Below are 17,500 nucleotides of genomic sequence, written 5' to 3' on the forward strand. Positions count from 1 at the left end.
CTGTGATTGTCTGGAACTGAGCCCGCAATATCTCTGAGTTATGCCTGTACCTGGTTCAGACCTTTCGGTTCCCATAACCACGCTCTCTCACTCCTTTAACTCTGGCTGTCACCTGAGTCAGTGTGTACCCTCCCCCAGGTAGGTCTCCTCTAATGGAGGTATGGAGGTGGGTCTCACCCACCCCACTCGAGTTAAAGAAATTCCAGACATCTGTGAGTAGGTGCGAGGAGTATTTTACTAGATGACATCCTGTGGGGCTCCCCACAACCACACCAGTCCCGAATGTTTAAAAGATATCCTCCGTTTAATGAGTAAGTCTCAAGCTGCACTTAGGTTTTGAGGCCTCAGAAGAGCCAAATGAAAACATTTTATAAAATGTTTATAGCTGAGGGCACTTTTGTTGTTTGTTGGATTTGGTTTTGCCCATTAGTCATGGTCATCAGCATATAAACTAGAGTGGCAAATTAAGATGCCCACAGGGCAGTGATTTTAAAACAGGAGTGTACATCAGAATCACCTGGAGGGCTCATTAAAAACACAGATGGCTGGACCCCACCCACAGAGTTTCTGATTCAGTAGGTCTGGGTGGGCCCTGAGATCTGCATTCCTGAGGAATTCCCAGGTGATGTTAGTGTTGCTGTTCCAGGGACTACATTTTCAGAACCGTTGTTAGGAGGGCAGGGTAGGTGACAAGCAAGAGAACACCTAATGCTGCGGCCCCGAGTGGTGACTGAGCTCTTGAAGTGGGGCTTGGTTCAGCTGAGACATGCTGGAAACATCAATTATACTCTGGATTTGGAAGACTTGGTATAAAAAAATTTAAAAAAAAAGTAAAATATCAATAAATTTTCTATTGACTACATGTTGAAATGGCAACATTTTGGGTATGTAGGGTTAAATGAAATATCAAAATTAATTTTGCCTGTCTCTTTTTTACTTTTTTAATGTAGCTACTAGTGAAATTTAAATGACATATGTGGCTTACAGTATATTTCTTTTGAATAGCTCTGACCTAAAGCATCAGAAAATAGAGTGGCGGGAATTAGTGAACTGTAGAGGATTCAAATCCCCAAAGCTGTAAATACTTTGGGAGGCAAAGAAAATATATCTGTTGGCCAGATTTAGCCTGCGGGCCCCACTTTGTACCCAAACATTTGCTGTCACACGTATTAAATGTAGAAGCTATACAGTATCTACCATTTTACCTTTCTTTCATTGTTAATCAAGTTAATATTCTTGAAATAAAAGCATTAGATTATACTAAGGAAAATATGTCTGCTAGTCATACACACAGAACAGACTGGTGGTTGCCAGAGGCCGGGGCTGGCAGGCAAAATGTGTGAGTCAACAGGTACAAACTTCCAGTTATAAAATTCATAAGTCATAATGGACAGCATGGTGACTACAGTTTATAATACTGTACTGCATACTTGCGTGTCGCAAAGAAAGTAGATCTTAAGAGTTCTCATCATAAGAAAAAAATCTGCATGTATGGTGACGGATGGCAACAAGACTTATTGTGGTGATTGTTTCACAATATATACAAATATCAAATCATTATGTTGTATACCTGAAACTAACGTAATGTTGTATGTCAGTTATACCCCAATTAAAAAAATTTCTACTGAACTTCTGAATGAAAACATTTCAATTAGTCTTTTGAAGTTCTGAGCTTTCTTTTGTTAAATTTATTTTCAAAGTGCTTTTATGTATTCCAAGGACCTCACTTTTTCCCTTTAACAGTCTATAAGAACAGGTTTTGGTATTCACATTCTAAATATTTTGTAATATTTAAAGAATAATAAAATAAGAGATTAAGTTATTTGCATATGATTATGCTGCGGGTTAGTAAGAGAGAAAAGGCTTTTCAACAGGACTTCAGTCCAGTGCTTTTTCTGTCAGTGTGTTCTGCTGTCTCCATTTTTACAGCATTCTAATGTAAAAAATAAAAATAAAAAAAGTAGAGAAGTATAATGCACACAAAACTGTTTGAAAATATGTAACTATTAATAAAATAAAATTATCCTTATAGAATTCAATTTCTCAGGACAAAAGTCCATTTAGCTCTTCAAAACACTGACTAATGTACTTTAAAATGTTATTCTAAATAATATATTACTGTGAGGTTCTTTTATAATTCTCTCCCTTCACATCTGTTTTTATCTGGTCAACTGAACCACCTTAACTAATGGATGAACTTTAATGTTGGATTTCCCACAAAGAATCTGAGAGTAGGTTCATTTTGTATGAGTTATTTTAACAATAACACATTGTACCACCTTTTTCATAGGATGATGTAATCTTGACCGTCTAACTGCAGGGTATGCTTTTAATTTTGATTTACAGCCATGGACCTATCTGTCTTTACCCTTTCACCTGGTATTGCCAACAAACAACACAAGGGGATGCCTGAGAAGCTCATGGTCTTTGGCCATAAATGGAGTGAGACCAGCTAGTCTAGATAGGGCCCAAACCTGTAACCTTGACCTCGTTAACCTTGGGTCACAACCAGCTATCCAAATGCTGTGCTGGGGAAGCATTACTTTGAGTAGATAATTTTTTAAATGGAGGGAAAATAAAACACTGTCACTATAATATAATTAGCTTATATTCATCCTCATTTATTCATCATCATTTATTCATCCTCATTAAAAACTAAAATTATGTTCATTTGGTTTTTAATAAAAAGCATTCTTATATTTATGGAATGTTACTATATCATTTGGCATTAATAATATTTATATTGATAATAGATAATTGGCTGATTTATCAGGTCACTTGTACTTGTCAAGCCATTATTGACTTTGTCTCCAAAAGATGTATTCCTATTTAAAAGAAAGCTTATGAAATGTCAGTGTTTCAGGAGATTTCTTTACACATGTACCAGGTCCCTGAGGATGCAGAGGTCTAGAAAAGCTAAGTGACTAGTTCAAGGTCATCTAGCTAGTGAGTGGGAAAGCAAAAATTAGAACTAGTCTCTTTATACATTGTGCAGGACCAATTAGTAAATGATCATTCAAAGACCTACTGCAATCAGGACACTGGGAAAGCTGGGGAAACATATACAATGTATTAAATATTTAATCCTTCCAGCTTCATTTAGAATTTATGGTGATGTGATTTATATAATGTTAAAAACTTTAACCTTACATAAATTGCTAGGTGGTCAATAATCTCTAACATAAAATGCATAATACATATAAATTCTATAATAGTATCATAATTTCTTAAGGGTATAAATTAATTAGTGCTTCCTTTCCTGCCCAATAACTTTCTCATACCCCTTAAAGTGGAAATCGAAACGAGATGAACAGTTTCTGCTGCTGACTTAGTCTCAAAGACTTAGAGAGGCTTCACAAGTTGAATAAAGCACCTGCTGTTGACCCAGGTGCCCACGTAGGTGCTACCTTTTTCATCTGTTGAAAAAGAAAAGCTTGTAAAGAGTCTCCAAGGGCCATATTATTAAAAATGATGTTTCCTTCCCCTTGATGGCTGAGATGCTGATCCTCTGAAATGTGTTCGTGGTTCCCTCAAGGAAATTCTATGAGTCTATCAGTTTGAAGAACGTGCGAGTATAACAGGACAAGGGTTCATTTCTATATAAACTTTCTTCCAAGCTAGATTTTGTCATCCTTTTCTCCTAATCTCTGAAGCCCTACTCCGTCTAGGCTTATTAGAATGGCCCTCTCTATTTAACATAATACGAATATTCTCTACTAACACCAACATGTCAGAGGAATATTTTTAAGCACATGATTAAGACTTAACCACATATCTTTCACCCCTGACCTGTTTCTCTATTCCTTCTGAAATTTAAAAAAAGAAATCATACAACAAAGACAATCAAGAGCTTAGGATAGAAAAGTATAAGGGGAAATAGCATAGGAACGAAGACACTTGTTCAGCAAACTAAGGATAGTCAGCACAAATGAGTTGCTTAAACCATAATTTATGGTAAGTAGGAGCTTCTGGAGTGAAGAGGGATTTAATTATAGTTTAGTGTTACATTATTAAATATTAGAGTGTTGAATAATTTCCAAGAAGCTAATATTTAGAATTAACATTTTACTTTCCTTGGAATGTGTATGCTAACTTGAAAAGAACTTCTGAATATCCTTTCATAAAGCTGAGTTGCTTAAGTTCTTGGGCTATTTTAAATGAAGCATGGGGGGCAGTGGGGAGCGGCTAGCAGAGGATGACAGAATACTTAACCACCATCACCACAGTCAGTTACAATTAGTATGTGCAGAAAGAAGAAAGCAGCTTGTGCTGTTTTCATTTCTTGTGAGGGCGGGCCACCATGGATGATATTGACTTGGGAGGAGGGCCCAAAACTGAGACATATCATACAGCCATTCTTTACGTCTGAGGAGATTGAATCTTAAATACTTAATTAGTATGACATTAATCACTTTAATAAAATGTTGTGTATTAAGAGAAATAATCATCCAGGAATTTCAGAGGTGAAAAAATTATCACCTTGAAGGAAAGTATTTAACATAGAGAAGTTAGCCTAGGATTACCAGCCAAGAGCATGGCATTCTCTTGTCCTTCCATCTGACTTGAACACAGTTCCAGTCACCTGCCCCATGTGCAGGCTCTCTGCCATGCTCCCTTCTTCGTGGCTACCAGCATGAAGGCGAAAGCCACCTGGAAAGACTCAGATGCCACATCAAAGGGCATGATGGGGGTGGCGGGACATGAAGAGGGGCAAAGTTTATTGGGTTCAAGGAACTTAACGACTACCTCCAAATGTGCAGGGCGACTTCCAGTCAAGATCAAGACAATGGACTATGCAGTCATGGATACCCCCTTCTTTCTCTAAATACATAAAATACCAGATCATAGCTCTAAATGGAGACCCCAAGAGCCAGGGAAGAACCAGCACCAGACACACAGCTGAGATAAAGCACTAAGGACTTTGCGAGGATGGAAGTCAAGACCACTAGACTCATATACTGAGAGCAATTGAAACTGGATTTCCTGGTTAAAGCCAGGAACTGGAAAATTACTGCCTATTGTGACCAAAGACAAGAAAACAAATGTAGACGAGCCAAAATCTGAGAATAGGTGAAGGGTGTAATCTGTAGTATCTGCAGATGAAGTATACGGTTGGAAACTAGGCTGAGAACTGGCATTAAAAGCTTTTCCAGATCAAGTGAGTGTTTGTACACCTGAGCAGAACTTTCAGAGCCCACCACCATCCAGACATTCAGGCCTCCTAAGGAAGAAGTTACTTCCCACTACAAATGACCTCCGAGTCAAAGATTACAACACCTAACATGAAGGCAAATACCAAGAAAGAGCCTCTACTGAGTAAACAAATAGAATTTATACCTGAAGAAACTACAAATAGTAAAGCAATTAGACAGGAGCTCTTAACATACAGATGTTCAAACTGCTTAAGGAGAAAAGGGTAGAAATAGACCCCATAAAATAAGAACAGAAGGTTCAGAAATAAGAACAAGTAGAACTGAAAAAAAAAAAAGTAGAAACCCTAAAATTTTAGTGCTCTTTCTATGACTCAGTGAGTTCACAAATGGATGCTGACTAACAGTTGTTCCCTACAGAATGCCGCATTTGTTATTGGGGGAACACACAGGAGCAGAAGCGGTTGCTGTCTAAAGCCTGAATTATAAAATCGGAACAATAAAGAGAGTGACTTTTGAACAGGATGGTTTACTGAACTGTCCAGCATTCCAAGCAAATGATGTACAAACACTGGCCTGCTCTTTTTGATATTTGAGAGAGATATTTTGATAGAAGATTATTCTAAAACATAATTGTTGGTTTTTTAGTTCTCTCTTTATTATCATAGGACACTCTGGGGTATTTTTTTTTCTTTGGATTGCAAACATCTAAAACAGCTCTTGTAATGAACAATTTTATTAGATTGGTTTTGGCTTACCTAAAAGCTTAAGAAGGAATTAATATTCTAATCAAAATCTTGGAGAAATATTCTTAGAATTAAAAAAGAAAGAAAAAAATCTTCTTTCTTACGCTTGTTTTTAACAGCTGGAGAAGCTGTCAAGGAATACAGATGACCCCCAGGGGAGCAGGCAGCAGATTAACATAGTGAGGCCATCATGAGCCAGCCTTGTGTTTGCAGCGGACTGAAAGTTCCCACCTGACTCATGGCAAATGTATTCAGCTGCTTACAATTATTTTTTACTCAGACTTCAGAAGAACAATAGCTTAGTATTTTTAGCCTTTTAGCAGCAAGAGCAGGAGATTACCAATAGCAAAGATTCAAATAAAGCACATTTATGAAACATTTACTATTGGAAAGATATGCCCAGTGCTTTCCCGTTATCTCATTTAATTCCTACAACAGTCATGTGCAATGAGGTCATTGTTCCCATGTCTCACAGAAAACGAGGCTCATGTTCAGAGAAGTCAGGTGACTGACCCAGAGGTACATAGATTTGTAAGTGGCACAGGAAGATTCCATAACAAGTGTTTTGACTCCAAATCCCAACTTCTTTCCCCCAAGAGAAAATGGTGCTGTAGAATTCATGTAACCCACGGAGCCTGGGTGAAGGCTATGGTGAGACCCAGACAGAGGGAGAAGTGCAGCCTTCTGAGTTTTTCATCAGTATCCTTCCTCCCTACATACTGGGAGAAGAAACAGGATGAAATGGAAATGTAGCAGCTTTCTGGGACTCATAGTTTAGTGCCTAGTGGAACATATCCTTTTGTTCCTCAGCTCTTCACCAAAGCAGCATCCTTTCAAAGAAAACAAAACCCCACTCTTTCCCACTCATGTATCATCCATCTAAGGTGGCTGCCAATCCCAAGTTCAGTTTTCCCTCCTTCCTAAGAAGCAGGCTTCTCTAGGGAAGCCTATCAGTGGAAGAAATGGGTGAAGCGGGGCAAAAGGTAACAAGAAAAAATCAAACGGGCAATCATAAATGTTCATACTAAAAGCAAAGGGAAACAAAAGCCAGAGGACGACATTTCTTATCTCTTACACACCAGTAGGACCTGTACTACCCTCCCATCCGGTGCACCTTCAGACCCCACGCCCCTGCCTGGACGCTTATGCAGTGTCTGTACATTTACAGGAGCAGTTTCCCATAGATGCTGCTGCAGGCATTTGTAAGAAGGGGAGAGTGATGACATAATCTCTGTTCCACCTTGGCTGGCCAGCTGGTTGGCTGCCTTTAAGTTCTATCCACTCTGTTTCCCATATACCCTCCAAAGTCCGAATGCCACCTTCTTAAGGAAGTATCCATGATCACCCCTACACCACAGGCTGGGTCAGTGGTTTACACAGAACATTCCACAGGCCTCTTGTATGGTAAACTATCCAACACACAAGATAATTCTGTCTTTAAGGCTCCTGTATCCCCGGCTAGACTTGAGTGGAAGAGAAGGAGTATGACTTTACTCACTCTGCATCCCTGACCCCAGCACACAGTAGGTGTTCAGTGAATATAGGATGGTGAATGGATGACTACCCACAGAATGCACTATTTGCATTTCTGCTTCTCTGCACTCCCTGCCGCCGCTGTTGCCATCACTTGAAATTCTTCTCCCCCTTTCCTCCACCCTCAAGTATGAGGAAATTTGTTTCCTTATTAGGTAGGAAGTCTTGGTGATTACTTATATAAACATTTACGTAAAATGTTCTTAGGATTACTATATTCAGGGCTATGTCCAGACTTTCTCAAGTGACATAGCCATTAGAATAAAAAATGCCTCACTGAAATTTCCAGGGACGCTCCCTTAGCTGCTCAGAGCAACCTTTTACATGTTCAACATTAGTCAGTATGGATTGATGGGAGCTAAAGGGGAGGCTGACCTCAAGGCTGTGAAGAAACTGGAGTCCCAAACTTTGTTTCTAAATTGGGCCTTTCAAATGCAAACTTTTTTCCATAGAAATTCTTTTTATAAATGATGGTTACAGTTCCAGCCTAGTCAATAAAATTCTACTGACTCTAGATACAGGATTAGTGAACCCAACCTCAGGTGTGTGCTCTCAAAGGAGGGTCAGGAGAGGAACGAAGAGAGGGGGTAATTTCCTCCCTGCACCCAAGATCAGGACACCCGAGGGATCCTAATGCATCAAATTTATTCCTTCCTATCTCTTAGTGCCCTTGTGCCCAAACTGAAACAAATATTTACCTCTGCCCTAGTTTTTCATTGTGGAGTTCACCCAGGCTGTTTTAATCTTTGAGATTCTTTAACCTTGACATTTCCAATTTTTTCCTATGCAAAATCCAACTTATCTCAACGAGATGTTAGCAGAGCAAATAAGTAAATGAATCCACATTAAGGTATAAATGACTGCTATCCCATAAGCCTTTCATGAAACAATTTTTAATAGAAAATATTTATTTACTGAAATGAATTTATACTTCTAATTTGGCATAATTTCAGTAATTATAATAAAATAAACTGAAAAATCAGCAAAGTGTAGGGAAATCCATCTGGGTTAGAAGAAAATAGGTCATACCTCTGTGAGATCCTAGCCCTAGTTTCTATTAAATTATTCCTTCTTTTCATCTTCTGGTTTGTAAACCACAGATTTCTTAAAGTGTCAAGGGCTTTTTTTGGTCTGGTTTGGTTTGATTTGGTTTGGGTTTGGGTTTCTCATCAAAGATGAGGCCAAGTTGACTTTGAGAATTTTCTATGAGATTCTTTGAGGAGCAGAATGGAAATTGATTTCATTACCCCATAGAAATTAGTCTCAATTGTCTATACTATTAGATTTTAAGTTCTATGTTATTCATTCATTTGTCCACTCACTGTCTTACTTAGCAGACATTTATCATATGCCCCCAGGACCCACCCTGGAAAACAGGCGCTACCCTCAAGCAGTTGACAAACCAGCAGAGAAGACAGATATGTCAACAGACCATTATAATATAGTGTCAAAACCTGCATCAGAGTGCCAAAGGAGCTCAGAAAATGGAACAGGCAATTGCCCAGAAAAGTCTGGAAGGCTCCTCAGAGAATGGGATATTTGCCTGTTTGTAGATGCTAATGTCCCCATGAATGAGAAGAAAGGGATTTAGATTACGTAAAGCTGAGTGCAATAGGAGATGTTAATGAGGACATGAAGTCAAAGCATAGGTGGGGACAATAACAGCCTCTGTGGGGGAGGCAAAGGAACTACTGAAGAACCCTTTTCTTCCCAGTTACCTCTTAAAATCTGGCTCCTTGAGTCTCATCCCTTTCACAGCAGCACTTTGCACCAAGATGTACCTACCCTACCTTAGGCCCGTGTGTTCATCCAGCTCTCCCAGATGCAAACAGCTGTCCCGGGCAGGCCAGTAATGTCACTCCTGGTCCTCATCCTGCCCGGGATGCTTTGCTATAAGGAGAACGTACAGCCATGCTCGTTAGGGACCTGCTCCTGGCGTAGCAGTAGGACCTTCACCGGCACCACTGCCCTGCCTGGCCTCACCTGTGCCCGCGCTGACCTTCCCCAGAGCGTGCCTACGCCACATGTTGCAGTGCTTCTCTCACAGTGTCTTTAGTGTCCTTCCCCAGGATTCTCTGAGGAACCCTTGTGTAGGGCAGAATCTGTTGATGTTTTTAAATCACATCAATGAGTAGCTTAATTATTGATTATGTAAGTTATTGGAGCAAATATTTGCATTAGTCTTTATGGCGCTCATTCCTAAGCATCCGATTCTTCCTAAAATCCTAAAGAACTGTTGCTATCTCGAGCCCCCACAAAAAACAAACAAACAAAAAACCCACATGATTTATTGATAATTCTGACCTAATCTATTCACTTGACATCCTTGTTATACAAATGGTTAACCTTAAAGTTAACTCCAGAAATAGCTGGCAGGCACAAAAGTTAGGAAATGCAGACCCTTTTGGTAGACTGAGTTGGAAGTTAGAGTAAGTGGTTACTGCCTGTAGTGAGCAGCCTGGAAAACCATGCTGTTCCTCAGAGCGCCAAGCCCTCCTTATCCTCTGTCAAATCCTCTGTCAAACTCCTGTCACCTAGAGACAGCTATTCTGACCACTTAAGGGGGGACACTAATAATTTTCATACCTAAGTAAAGATTGGGAGATGAGATAAATGGTTTGAAAAATAAGATACAAATGTGTCACACTTCTGAGGTTAAAGACAAATTAATTAATTAGCCTTGCTTACCTCAGGAAAATTTCAAGTCTTTCTGAATAATTAATTTAATTCAGTAGTGTTTTCTGAGATTAAGATTGTTTTTTAAATCAATTTGGAAACTAGGATTTACTTCTTAAAAAAAAAAAAGGCAAAGGACCTAGATAAGTTTATTCACAGAGGACCCCGCTTCTATTTGTCTGAGGATATTATCGCTTCCTAAAAAAACGATGTGTTCTAAAAAGTAAATGTGTAATTGAGACTTTGTCAGGTCACAGTTTTTCTCCAGAAAAGATGATCTAATTTTTTTTCCCCCTAAGACTAAAGCTGAGTTACTGAATTTATTATTGAGAAATAAAACTTTGTTTCTAACTGGAACTTCCTTTTTTTTTTTTACTTTTCCATTTTATTTTTCTTCAGGTGCATTTGGTATTAGTGTCTGAGACTAATTAAACCCCAGGAGATCAAAATGATCCTCAACTCTTCCGCTGAAGATGGTATTAAAAGAATCCAAGATGACTGTCCCAAAGCTGGAAGGCACAATTACATATTTGTCATGATCCCTACTTTATACAGTATCATCTTTGTGGTGGGAATACTTGGAAACAGCTTGGTGGTTATTGTCATTTACTTTTACATGAAACTGAAGACCGTGGCCAGTATTTTTCTTTTGAATTTAGCCCTGGCTGACTTATGCTTTTTACTGACTTTGCCACTGTGGGCTGTCTACACCGCTATGGAATACCACTGGCCCTTTGGCAATTACCTCTGTAAGATTGCGTCAGCCAGCGTCAATTTCAACCTCTACGCCAGTGTGTTTCTGCTCACGTGTCTCAGCATTGACCGCTACGTGGCCATCGTTCACCCAATGAAGTCCCGCCTCCGGCGCACAATGCTTGTAGCCAAAGTCACCTGCATCGTTATTTGGCTTCTGGCTGGCTTGGCCAGTTTACCAACTATCATCCATCGAAACGTATTTATCATCGAGAACACCAACAGCACAGTTTGTGCTTTCCATTACGAATTCCATAATTCAACCCTTCCCGCTGGGCTGGGCCTAACCAAGAATATACTGGGTTTCTTGTTTCCTTTTCTGATCATTCTTACAAGTTATACTCTTATTTGGAAGACCCTAAAGAAGGCTTATGAGATTCAGAAGAACAAGCCAAGAAATGATGATATTTTCAAGATAATTGTGGCAATTGTGCTTTTCTTTTTCTTTTCCTGGGTTCCCCACCAAATATTCACTTTCCTGGATGTACTGATTCAGCTGGGCATCATACATGACTGTAAAATTACAGATATTGTTGACACTGCCATGCCTATCACTATTTGCATAGCTTATTTTAACAATTGCCTTAATCCTCTCTTCTATGGCTTCCTCGGGAAAAAATTTAAAAAGTATTTTCTCCAGCTTCTGAAATACATCCCCCCGAAGGCCAAATCCCACTCGAGCCTATCAACAAAAATGAGCACGCTTTCCTACCGCCCCTCCGATAATGGAAGCTCATCCACCAAGAAGCCTGCCCTGTGTGTTGAGGTTGAGTAGCGCAGCTGAAGTCCGTCTGTGAAGTAATGTTGTCAAAAAAGGAGCAAGAGAAACATTCCTCTATAGCATTTCACTACCAAATAAGCATCAGCTACTTTTCAGAAATTTAAGAAGGGAGTGGACTGCCTGACTGCATTGACTTCTAATGCTCTGAACAAAAGCTTCTCTTTTCCTTTGCAACAAAACAAAGCAAAGCAACATTTTGCCACATTTTGCATTAGATACATGATGGTTGCTTAAAGAACAATGCCAGAAACTGGTCGAATTTGTTGATTTGGAAAATTTTACAGGCAGAAATGCCATCTCCCCCATCCTCTTGTTCTGTTAGTTTTGATTTCCATGTAAAGGTATTTAGAATATGTTAAACCTTTAGAGGAACAAGATAAGATCAGAGCTCAAAACGAACCCCCAGAGTCCAAAGGGCCTTACAGCGTTTGTGCTTATTTAGCTATTAGCAACTGTGGTCCACTTGTACTTGCTACTCCATATTTTGTACAAAGACTTGCTAAACAGTGGCTGTCAAGTGTCAGGAACTTGTGCAGTTCAACCAGTGTCTTGTTGGTTCACACTGCCAAAACATGCCAGCTAAATGGCTTATTTGTATAACGATGTTTCTAAAGCCAAGTGTTAAAACTATTTGTACAGGTATTACTCTGGTCCCAGGTAGTGGTGTCTTCCTAGTCATATTAGTTTCATTTCACATGTGAAAAGTATATATATTTGTGGTAAAAAGATTATATGTCATAAAGTATGCCTTCGTGTTATAAAAAGTATATATTCTACCTATATATGTATATGTATATGTATATCTATATCTCTAAACTGTTATTACTTGATTAAAATCTGGTAAAGTTATATTTACATTAAAATAAAATAATTTTATTGTAATGTATTTAATCTTCATTACTTAAAATAGGTACTAATTATTCAGCTTTAGCTTCAGTGTACAGTAGGTGTACAGTACAGTGGTCAGGCATCTATGCTGTCCATGAAGTGGCCTCCCTAATAAGACAAGTACCCATCTGACCCCCTACAAAACCTTTACATTATTAATTATATTCCCCAAATTGTCTTTCATATCCTCATGGCAATATTGTGACTACCAATTTGTGCTTTCTAATCCCATGACCTTGTCCCTCATTCCTAACCCCCCATCTAGCAACCATCAGTTTTTCCTGTATATCTCTGAGACTATTTCTGATTAGTTCGCTCATTTATTCAGTTCTTCAGATTCCACATATAAGTGAGATCATATGGTATTTGTCTTCCTCTATCTGACTTATTTCACTTAGCATAATTTTCTATAGGTCCATCAATATCGTTGCAAATGGTAAGATGTCTTCTTCTTTATGGCCGGGTAATACTCCCTTGTGTCAACTATAATTTTATATATATATATCAGTACCTATTATATATTGATATATATATATATAAATCATATAGTCACAGGTATGAAGTACAGCATAGGGAATAGAGTCAATGGAATTGTAACAGCTATAATATAATGTCAAGGATAGGGGGATGAGGGTTATCACTTTGTGAGGGGTATAAATGTCTAACTATTACATTGTTTTGTACACATGAAACTAATAAAAAAGTGAACACACACACACAAAGACACATAATAAGAAATGACTGCTAAGTTTTTGAAGATGCCAAAACCTATTATACACCTATTTTAATAAACATTTTTTGTTTAAAAATAGGTACTGATTTATTTTTAAAACAATTGTGAATAAGTACAAGCATATTTCCATTTAAATTTTGATACAGATGATGGTTTAATACTGTCGGTTATAGATTTTATATCCTGAAATTGAAATGATAATACATTTTATTCTAGTGCACAACATAGAATAAATACATAATTTTGAATTTCCCAAAGTTTTTCACACAACAAAGAAAAAACTCATTCCTTGTAACACTAAAATAATAAATTATTATTACACATTTTTAATAGGATTTTTCTAATTATATAGATGTTCATTGTAGGAAATTTAGAAGACATAGGAAAGCATAAAAAGTAAGTCATGTTTATATCTTTCACTCAAAAATTACCATTCTTAACACTTAGGTGCATTTTCTTCTACTTTTTTTGTATTCTTATATACATGTACATGTATAAATCATGATATTGGAGTCACAATGTATATAGTACTTGAGAAATGAGGTAACTGAGGTCTAAACAATGAACTTTCACAATCAGAAAGAGCCAGAATTAGATAATTGTCTTTTTTTTAAAAAAGACAATAACTTAAAATGAGAGAATTTAGTTTAATATTTAATATAATACAAAGCTTCTTTGTAATATAATTGTAATACAAAGCTGCTTTGAATATGAGTGGTTTAGAATCATATATCTTCTAAGAGTTTAAATACCAAGATTTGTGCTTCAATCAGCATGATAGGAAAATATTTATCTGTGTGCACAAGAGACGTAAATTTGACGAATAAATGATGTTAATTTTGTAACTATTAAAAGCCAGTTTAATACTATAACTTTGCTTCAAATTCAAAATGACGACGAGCCATATATGCCCCTGGGCTCATTTCTTGATTCTTCCCATGTCTTTAAAAGCTTCTTTCAAACAGCAAAATGAGCACTAGAAATACTTGCTGAACCTCCCAATGAGAAGGAATATAGCTCACAGAACCTCTTTTCCAAGCCTGATGAAGTTCCTCTATGCCACATTGGCATACACAGTTGCTCCGTGATAATTTTCACAAAATAAACTCCAATTCTCCAAAATGGCAGCTAGACAGCAGGCTGGGTGGTATTAACCAACAGGCAGAAGCCCTCAGAGTTCCACACAGAAAAGAGAGCATCATATATGCAGACTCCTGAGCAGATGTGCTGTGAATGAGCCAGCACTGTGTGATAGAAGAACCCCCAGATGTGGATTCATTTTCATACTCTGGTGGCATTCTCTTAGCTTTTGCAGTTAGAGAAGTTTCTAAGTAGTACTGAATGGACACAGAGCAAAGTATATTAGTCAGAGGGTATGGGTGTCATTCTCTAAAGGTACACCTCAAATTTAATCATTGGAGACATGCAATAACAATAACAACACCACCACCACCACCACCATCACCACACATGGAGAAAGAAAAGAAGAATTTCTAAGCCAATAATCTGAGGCCCTTACAAATAAGTAACTGCCATTCTCATTCATTCATGTAGCAAGTGAACAGTAAAGGGAGAAAAACATAACTTTCACTGATGATATCACCATTATAGCTGTTCCTTGAATCCCCTATCTATTCCATCCCCTTCCAGAAATAGCCCCCTTATTTCCATTTGGGTGCCCACCCCTCCCTACATTTGGTGCAGAGACTGGATAGGACTCTATCCTCACTGCCAACACATCCAACAGGGGAGGTGAGAAGACCTAAGCAAACTGGTCCATCATATTCCAATGAATGCAGTGGAATGGGCACATAGCCTAAATGGACCCAATTAAGGGGAATTTTCTGATTTTTCCAGGAACCACCAGGAAAAAATGCTTGTTCTTTCTCATTATATAGAATCTAAGTGGATATGGGGAGCGATTGCAGTCATTTAGTTACTTCAAAGGGAGAGGCTGGAATTTCCTGGAGTTTTCACGGGGAGCATAAGAATAAAGCCAACATATGAAGCCAACATAGTGAAATGCTGGACCAAGAAATGGAGAGGGACCAAGTCCTTAAGACACTGTTTGGGAATTGACTTTCTGTGCCAGGAGCTAGCACTACCTTCCACACTTCTCCTTTTTCTTATGCTAGTTGAGGATGGGTTTCCTGTCAAAATTATCAACTAAAATCCAATCTTCACCAAAATCATTATAGCTACAATTTATTAAATTCTTATTATAGAACAGTCACAGAGTCCTCTGTTTACATGGGCTGTAATATATAATCCTCACAATGACCAGTCTTGTTAGCTCTATTATTATCCAATGAGACAAAAAGAGACTTCTAGATTTTATATGATCGGTCCAAGATAACTTGACCGGCAAATGCTAGAGCTGAAATTTGAAGCATTCTGACCCCACAATCTGTGCTCTTATTTGTTCAACTATCTTGTCCCCTGTAAGAAAAAGAGCATCACAAAATATGAATCACGAAGGTACTTCCAAAATACTGTCTGTCTAGTTGTTCAAAATCAACATGAGTAATATTTTACTTTGCCTTAAATTCATACTTACTGGGTTTCAAGCTAGAATTTCAATAATCTTTGTCCTTGAAAGTTGGGCTCTTTAATAAAAAGTACTAATTGACCTCTCACAGCATAGTGCTGAATTTTACATTTATTATAGTTTGGTTTTGGATGAGCTTGTATTAGGTCTAGCAAATAAACAGGCTACGACTGCTGTCACAGTAATTAGTTCAATACTCTGGTTCTTTCTGCAGCCAAGAATTTAGATAGCATTTACTAAATGAAAGGGGGAAGGAAATTCCTAAATTAATTTTCAGGTCAAATTTTACCTTCATACAACCTAATGGAATGACATTATTTTGAAAAAATATTGTGGAGAGACTACATTATATTCTGAGACAGATTTCCTCTTAAGGCACACAGTTAAGATTTGACAATAAAGTTACATGAAGAATATACTTAGAGTAATGAAAACAAACGTGTGATTTATTTCAACTCTGCCCAGAGACCAAGAGGAGAAAGGTGATAAGATCAGAGCCATGATTCCTGAGGATAGTTCTAGAAGCATCATTGCTAATCACCAGAAAATTGATGCTATTCAAAACAATGAGAAATAAGAGAAGAGTTGTGACAGAATAGGCAAAAAATGCTCACCACCTCACCTTTTGTTTCTGGCTGCAGGACATGTAGAAAGAAGTGGTTGCACAGAAAACATTACAAAACAAGGTGATTCAGCCATGGCCAAGAGAATGACCACGGTGACACTTCCAACAGTCAAGATGAATCAGAAAGTAATGATGAAGCCTACCATGATTAGACAGTTGGGCATAGCAGTATATCAGTGATTCTCAACTGGGACAATTCCCGCCCCACCCCCACCCTGGGGGTATTTGGCAAAGTCTGGAGACATTTTCAGTTGTCACAACCTGGGGGAGGAGAGTACTACTGCTATCCAGTGGGTAGTGGGGAGGGATGCTGCTAAACATAGTACAATGCATAGGACAGTCCCACTAAAAAAGGAAATTTCATTATTTCCAAGGTTTAGAATCCCTGGGGTTGAGAAGGAGGGGTGGAACACCAAGTGAGCAGTGTGAATTAGCGGCCACGCATGGTGGTAGTTCAAGAAGGTGCTGGTCTCCTAATTTTTATGACCCATAAAGTGCCTCCTCATCCCTCTGTCTTTTCTCTGCTCCCTCTCACCTTCTCAGATTTCACTGCATGTGAACTTTATCCAAATAATCTATTTCCTGGAAAAATTGTATGGAAAAAGAACAGTGGCATTTACGGGACCACGTAGGCAAATCTATTAAGCTAATGCAAGAAGTTGTATATGTAAATTCACTCATGTTTGTTAGGAACAAAAGCAGCTGGTAGCATGACGTAAAGCTGAATGACTGCACCCCTTCTTCCATGGGAGACAAGATGAAGGAGTGGGTCCCACTGAGCAGCTAATCCTCAGAGAAGACACCAAGTGCAGAAATGAGACATGTGGGTGTGGTGGTGCAGCTGGCAGTACCACCAGGATGCTCTATTGTATTGCCAGCATTTGATGTGATGCTAATGAAAATTTTTTGAACAAAATCAAATAGTATTTTACTTTTACTCTAAATATTTCCATAGAAGATTAGAGCAGCTTCCAGTGACGAGCACATTAAACTGGGCAGTATAATAGAAATTAAACAAAATTAAGGTCCACAGAAAGGAAGAAGGAAAATAAGAGTTGTGACTAAGA

At 38.3% G+C, this 17,500-nt stretch overlaps 1 protein-coding gene across 1 annotated transcript in view; it reads left to right on the plus strand.

Annotated features, from left to right (window-relative positions):
- Positions 1 to 12,518, plus strand: part of AGTR1 (angiotensin II receptor type 1) — a 44,256-nt gene extending 31,738 nt beyond the window's left edge. Inside the window, exon 3 of the mRNA XM_019631378.1 lies at positions 10,505 to 12,518. Within this exon, the coding sequence (XP_019486923.1) occupies positions 10,554 to 11,633 (1,080 nt within the window). The 5' untranslated portion in view covers positions 10,505 to 10,553 and the 3' untranslated portion in view covers positions 11,634 to 12,518. The remainder of the gene's footprint in view (positions 1 to 10,504) is intronic.
- The last annotated feature ends 4,982 nt before the right edge of the window (positions 12,519 to 17,500 follow it).

Source organism: Hipposideros armiger, unplaced genomic scaffold (assembly GCF_001890085.2).
Source record: "Hipposideros armiger isolate ML-2016 unplaced genomic scaffold, ASM189008v1 scaffold_995, whole genome shotgun sequence".
NCBI classification, from domain to species: Eukaryota; Metazoa; Chordata; class Mammalia; order Chiroptera; family Hipposideridae; genus Hipposideros; species Hipposideros armiger.